At 47.0% G+C, this 7,428-nt stretch overlaps 1 protein-coding gene across 1 annotated transcript; it reads left to right on the forward strand.

Moving 5' to 3' along the window:
- Nucleotides 1-887: 887 nt before the first annotated feature.
- LOC119530230 (UDP-GalNAc:beta-1,3-N-acetylgalactosaminyltransferase 2-like) lies at nt 888-5,152 on the forward strand. The gene is made up of 3 exons (XM_037831416.1): nt 888-1,470; nt 4,388-4,758; nt 5,111-5,152. Exons 1-3 carry the CDS (start codon nt 903-905, stop codon nt 5,150-5,152), a joined length of 981 nt encoding a protein of 326 aa, XP_037687344.1. The 5' UTR covers nt 888-902.
- Nucleotides 5,153-7,428: the final 2,276 nt, after the last annotated feature.

Below are 7,428 nucleotides of genomic sequence, written 5' to 3' on the forward strand. Positions count from 1 at the left end.
ATTATTAATATGCCTGAAACCCCCCTAAACAAAGACCCCAACAAAAGTAGGCCAAATACCCCAACCAGTCAGGCCAGCCCATCGCCCGATCAGCCCGAAATTGAACCAGAGGCTAAAATCTCTCCCCTTTTGGAAAACCCGGAGGCTAAACCGGAGGCTAAAATCTCTTCCTCTTTTGAGACCAATTCCCTTCCCCCGTTTCAGCCACCCCCTTATAATCCTGATTTTCCCAATCCATGCCCTCGTTTTTATCCAGTCACATCTCTGCCTCAGTTCCACACTTTAGAAGAGGCCACAGAAAATCTCCAGCTACACACCGATAATTTTAAAGAAACCTTTAATCAAGAGCGGCTGCGAGCTGCCAATTTGCTCGCGGACCTCCGGTTGGCAACTCAAAGCATTGCTGCCCTTGCACTCCCGGAAAATGCCTGCTCACCACGTCCCCATTGCACTCACCACACCTACGCCTTTCCAGTTACAGGTAGTCTGACCCAAAACCCTTCCGCTAGCTCCCAAAATGGCGCTTCTAGTAGCAAAAGCGAGGAAGAGGAACAATCAAACCCCCCCAGTTCTGACGAAGAGCAAGAGGAAGCTAGTACTACCCCAACAGCTAAATATAAAAAACTCACTTTAAAATATTTAGAAAAATTAAAAAAGGCAGTGAATGATTATGGAGCTACCACCCGCGGTGAGAAACCTGAAGCGCCCGGCTGGGAGCCCGCGGACCCTTCATCGCACCGTCTGCGAAGCGGGCATCGCCACGGTGATAGCGCGGACTTAGGCCGCCACCCCTCAGTCTCGGGCATCCTCCTTCTCACTTCCGAGACCCCTCCCTCTCCGTCGGGACGCGGGAGAGCCTGGCGCACGGTGGGAGAGCGAGGTGGAGCTGGCGCTGGTGGCCAATGCGAAACTGGCTGGTGCTGCTGTGCCCGTGTGTGCTCGGGGCCGCGCTGCACCTCTGGCTGCGGCTGCGCTCCCCGCAGCCCGCCCGCGTCTCCGGGGCCAGCCCGGCAGATCAATTGGCCTTATTTCCTCAGTGGAAATCTCATCACTATGATTTGGTAGTTGGTGTGTTATCAGCTCGCAATAACCATGAACTTCGAAATGTGATAAGAAGCACCTGGTTAAAGCGTTTGATACAACATCCAGCATTAAATCAATGTGTGCTTGTGAAGTTCATAATAGGTCCTCATGGCTGTGAAGTGCCTGTGGAAGATAGGCAAGACCCTTATTCCTGCAAACTACTCAACATCACAAATCCAGTTTTGAATCAGGAAATCGAGGCATTCAGTCTTTCTGAAGATGCTTCATCAGGGCTCTCTGAGGACCAAGTTGTCAGTGTGAGCTTCCGAGTTCTCTATCCTATCGTTATTACTAGTCTTGGAGTGTTCTATGATGCCAATGATGTGGGTTTCCAGAGGAATATCACAGTCAAGCTTTATCAGGCAGAACAGGAGGAGGCCCTCTTCAGTGAACAATATTATCCCTATTCCCTCTGGCACTCGAATAGCACAACTTATAATACTCCCCATTAAGCATGTCAACTCAAACTTCAAAAAACTCCAGCGCCCCACAGAGGGCCCTGGATCCTCCGACATTTTTTGGGCACAACCAATATCCCATACTCAGCCCACCTTAAAACTAAAACTTAATGGCAAGCTATTTAAAGGAATCTTAGACACAGGGGCCGATTCCACAGTTATATCCTCAAACCACTGGCCAAAATCTTGGCCCCTCACGGCCGCTGCCACCCACTTACAAGGAATAGGCGAAGCCACAAATCCTCCACAAAGTTCACAAGCCCTAAAATGGGAGGATGAGGAAGGAAACGCTGGTACAGATATACCATATATTATCCCCCATCTCCCCATTAATCTCTGGGGTAGAGATATCCTAACTCAAATGAAAGTTTTTATGTGCAGCCCTAGTGATACAGTTACTGCTCAAATGCTCAAAATGAACTTTCTCCCTGGCAAAGGCCTAGGCAAAGCTAATCAAGGAATAAGACAGCCCATCTCTATAACACCTAATACAGCTAGAACAGGACTCGGGCTCTCCCAAAATTTAGCCTGAGGGCTGTTGACATCCCTGTACCCCATGCTGAAAAAATCTCCTGGAAATCCATAGAACCAGTATGGGTTGATCAATGGCCCCTGACTCAGGAAAAAACCCTAGCGGCTATAGAGTTAGTACAGGAACAACTTAACGCCGGACATATTGAGCCTACTCAGTCCCCTTGGAACACTCCCATTTTTGTAATAAAAAAAAGGTCAGGCAAGTGGAGACTGTTACAGGATTTACGAGCTGTGAACAAAGCAATGGTGCCCATGGGGGCGCTACAACCTGGTCTCCCTTCGCCAGTTGCTATCCCTATCAGTTTCCACAAAATAGTTATAGATTTAAAGGATTGTTTTTTTTTCCATACCGCTTCACCCAGAAGACAGGCAACATTTCGCCTTTAGTGTTCCTCAAATCAACTTTCAAGGCCCTATGCCCCAATTTCAATGGAAGGTCCTGCCACAAGGTATGGCCAATAGTCCAACTTTATGCCAAAAGTTTGTTGCAGACGCTGTTAACCCCATCAGGCACCTATGGCCACAAATCTACATCCTTCATTACATGGATGATATCCTATTAGCAGGACCAAACATGTCCAACCTACACTCTTGTTCTCAAGACCTTCTAAAAAATTTAACAGCAAGAGGTCTTCAAATAGCTCCTGACAAGGTGCAAACTTCGGACCCCTTTTCCTATCTGGGGTTCAAGCTTTGGCACCAGCAAGTTTTAACACCCCGCCTTCAACTGCGAACCTCCCATCTATTAACGCTAAATGACTTCCAAAAACTTTTAGGGGACATTCAATGGCTTCACCCCTACCTAAAACTGCCCACTGAAACTCTTCTGCCACTCAATAATATCTTAAAGGGAGACGCAAACCCCTCCTCTCCCCGAAGCGTAACTCCAGAGGCAATGCAAGCGCTTACTTTACCATCATAAATCAAGCTATCCAAAGTCAAACTTGCTATCAAATAAATTACCACCAACCTTTAATCTTTATAATTCTTGCTACAACTCACACACCTACAGGAGTTTTCTGGCAATCCAATTTAAAACAGCCAAGTGGGCGAGGCCACCCATTGCTCTGGGTTCACCTCCCCGCTACTCCATCAAAAGTGCTCTCGCCATACATTTCTCTTATAGCTGCCCTCATAATTAAAGGCCGACAAACTAGTTGCCAATTGTTTGGAAAAGACCCTGATTCCCTTATCGTCCCGTACACTCAAGATCAAATCCATTGGCTCTCCCAAACCGACGACGAGTGGGCTATTGCATGCTCTTCGTTTCCCGGCAATATTGATGACCATTATCCCGGCGATCCATTAATTCAGTTCGCCAAAATCCATCAATTCACCTTCCCAAAGGTCACTAAAGCAAAACCCATAGACTCTGCTGCCTTAGTCTTTACTGATGGTTCAGCAAATGGGACCGCAGCATACGTCATCCAGGGTCAAGCATTTTCCGTGCGCTCTCCCTATACTTCAGCTCAACTTGTCGAGCTCTATGCAGTCCTGCAGGTTTTTTCCCACCTTCAAAACCAACCTTTTAATTTATACACTGATAGCGCATACATAGCCCAGTCTATACCACTATTAGAGACAACTCCATTTATCAAACCTTCCTCCAATGCAGTCCCCTTATTCTCACAGCTACAAAAACTAATTCTCAAACAACAGCACCCCTTCTTTGTGGGGCACCTCCATGCCCATCAAAATCTACCGGGTCCTCTTGCAAAAGGCAATGCACTAGCAGACGCTGCCACTCAGTTAATATGCCCCAATCTCTGCGATTCTCTAACCTTAGCTTCCCAAGCCCATGCTCAACACCACCTAACCCTTATTCTCACAGCTACAAAAACTAATTCTCAAACAACAGCACCCCTTCTTTGTGGGGCACCTCCATGCCCATCAAAATCTACCGGGTCCTCTTGCAAAAGGCAATGCACTAGCAGACGCTGCCACTCAGTTAATATGCCCCAATCTCTGCGATTCTCTAACCTTAGCTTCCCAAGCCCATGCTCAACACCACCTAAATGCAAACACTCTCTGCCTAAAATTCAATATTACAAGAGAACAAGCAAGGGAAATTGTTAAAACCTGCAAAAATTGTGTAACCCAATTGCCAGTCCATCACTTGGGAGTCAATCTAAAAGGACTCATCCCAAATGAAATCTGGCAAATGGATGTCACCCACTTTGCCAGTTTTGGGCAACTCAAATATATTCATGTTTGTGTTGATACATACAGTGGATTCATACTAGCTAGTTTACAATCAGGGGAAGCTTCAAAGCATGTTATCTCTCACCTGCTACATTGCTTCATCGTTTTAGGGCAGCCTAAAACCATTAAAACAGATAATGGACCTGGGTATACTGGAAAAAACTTTCAAGCATTTTGTCAGCAATTGCAACTCAAGCACATTACGGGAATACCTTATAATCCCCAGGGGCAAGGAGTAGTAGAACGAGCACATCGCACCCTAAAAAATGCCCTGTGCTGTCTAGCTGATAGCACTCTCAATCTCACAAAACAATGCCCTCGAGATCTTTTACATCATGCTCTTTTTGTTCTTAACTTCGTAACTCTGGATAATGAAGGGCACTCTGCAGCTGATAGACACTGGCATCCCAAAACACGAACGCAGCAAGCCACCGTTATGTGGCGCGACCCCTTAACATCAAAATGGAATGGGCCCGACCCCGTTATCATCTGGAGACGATGTTCTGCTTGCATATATGACCAACAAAAAGAGGGTCCTCGCTGGCTTCCAGAAAGACTAATTAGACATGTTAATCCTCCACTGTCAAAACAAGCCCCAAAATCCCCCCTTCCCTTTGACAATAACCTTTCCAGGGAACAAACCCCTCCCTGAGAAAAACTTTTTCTTTCTTTCTTCCAGCACGTCGCCAACTTTGCTGTAGCCTGCCCAGAACACACCCAACCTACGTGCAGCCGGCAACCAAGAGAAGCCCAACTTACAGGTTTGCCCCATCGCTAAGGCCACATGAACTATTGGCTCTTACTAATTGGCTCTCTGGCCTTGCTGTTTGCAGCTGGATTGGCAGCCGTTGCCCCAGAACATTGGAACCCGTTAGAAAGAATCCTGCTTGCTATAACGTACTTGTGCGTTGTAGGGTGCATCACTCTGCTAGCTTGCTTTCCTTAACAGAAGAAACCTATAGCCCCTATTAGTATGGCCTTGTTAAGCCTACTGCCATTTAAGGTTGCCACCTTACATTTTCTCCTGCAGAGTGTGCTTACTGACCCAGGTACCGCTATCCACAGTCCCAATCCCCACCAGCCTTGGAAATGGACCTTGGCATGATGGGAAGATTCCAAGATTGTGCAAACCCATGTTACCGCAGGACGCCCTTCCTTCGTTGTTTACGCCTGTGACCTAATCCTGTTCCCGGAAGGCACACCTTGCCTTAACCAGGCCCAATATTACATGTGCCCATCCTCAAACCCCGGGAAACAGTACTGCAATGCTCCCAACCAATACTACTGTGCATACTGGGGGTGTGAAACATTAGCCACTACTTGGAAGCCTTACGCCCCTGATCATTACCTAACTTTAAAATGGGCCCCTTTTGGCTGCAAGCCCCGTGACCATTCCATCAATCCTTATTACGATAAATATAATTGTCAAAAACTAAATCTCACCGTACAGCTCCCTACTGATCCCTCTTGGCTAATCAGTCAAACCTGGGGCTTCAGAGTCTATTTGGAAGGAGTCGACCCAGGGAGTCTTATCATAATAAAAAAGGAAGCGGCACAGCAAAAACCATTCGCCATTGGGCCAAATGTAGTGCTCGCTCCCCCGCCCCCAACTACCCCTCCTCACAGACCTGCCAATTATTCCTCTACTAACATCTCAGCTAATTCTTCCTCTACTACCAACCCAACATTGTTACCCTCAAGCTCTTCCATAGAGCTTAAGCCAATCTATTACTCACTTTGGACAGTGCTCCAAGCCACCTTTCTCTCCCTAAACTCCTCCCAGCCTAACCTTACTCGCAGTTGTTGGCTATGTTTCTCTGTCAACCCTCCTTTTTATGATGCTGTAGCCCTTAATACCTCATTTAATATTTCTAACGAGGACAATCCTCCCCAATGTCCTTGGAATACGACAAAAATCGGCCTCACCATGCAATCCGTTATTCACTCTGGGCATTGTATTGGTAACGTTTCCTCCTCCTTAAAAAAGGTCTGTGCACAGTCGTCCTTTCCATCGCAAGGTAAATTCTATATTCCTCCAATAGGGGCAAAATGGCTATGCTCTTCCACGGGGCTTACTCCTTGCGTATCAGCAAGAGCCCTCACTGAAACAAAGGAAATGTGCCTCTTAGTGGCTGTGCTACCCCGTGTCCTCTTCCATGAAGAAAAAGACCTTTATCAACACTGGGACGCGCAGCCTCCAACCATGCTAAAAAACAAAAGAGAACTTGTCACGGCTGTCACTATTGCCTCTCTTTTAGGTATTGCTGGCCTAGGCACCGGAACCGCCTCTAACATTCTCCAACGCCAAGGCTTCTCCCACCTAAGAGCTGCTATAGACGAAGATTTAGCCTGCATTGAAACCTCCATCACCCATCTTGAGAAATCCCTTACATCTTTATCGGAGGTTGTTCTCCAAAACAGGAGAGGCTTACATCTACTTTTCCTTAAGCAAGGAGGGCTTTGTGCTGTGCTAGGTGAGGAATGTTGCTTTTATGCTAACCATTCTGGCGTAGTTAGAGATTCCATGACCAAACTTAGGGAAGGAATTGCAAACCGCAAACATGAACGGGAAACCCAAGGAGGTACCTCCTGGGGGTTCGACGGAATCCTTCCTTACCTCCTCCCTATACTAGGCCCCTTAATAACCATACTCCTTATAATATCCTTTGCTCCTTGGGCCATAAAAAGAATAATACAGCTAGTAAAGGACCAAATTGATTCTGCCCTAGGCAAGCCTATTCAAGTGCACTATCACCGGCTTCACCTCGCTGACCAAGGTATAAATCCAGCTTAACTAACTGCTACCCACCCTTACGGGTGAAAGGCCCCCTCCTACGGGAGCAGCATATAACTCGAAAGTATGTTTCAAGCGTGTGCCTTGATTGGTACCGCTGGGTGCGAGGCAAAACACTGCAAAGGAGGGCCAAAACAATTAAAGGCCATTTTCGAGCTCCTTGAGAAGTATGCCTCATTTGCATAGGGGTTCGCTCTGCACAAATCCCCCTCCCCAGACAAACAGAGCCACAAACAACTTGGGGAATGAGGCCTCTACTTCCCCCAGCAGGTTAATGCCAAAAGAATGCTCAATCAGCATTCTTCCTCCATCCTTTTGAAAAACAAAGGGAGGAGATGTTGTGGGCAATTAAGGTAG

This window comes from Choloepus didactylus, chromosome 3 (genome assembly GCF_015220235.1).
Source record: "Choloepus didactylus isolate mChoDid1 chromosome 3, mChoDid1.pri, whole genome shotgun sequence".
Taxonomy (NCBI): Eukaryota; Metazoa; Chordata; class Mammalia; order Pilosa; family Megalonychidae; genus Choloepus; species Choloepus didactylus.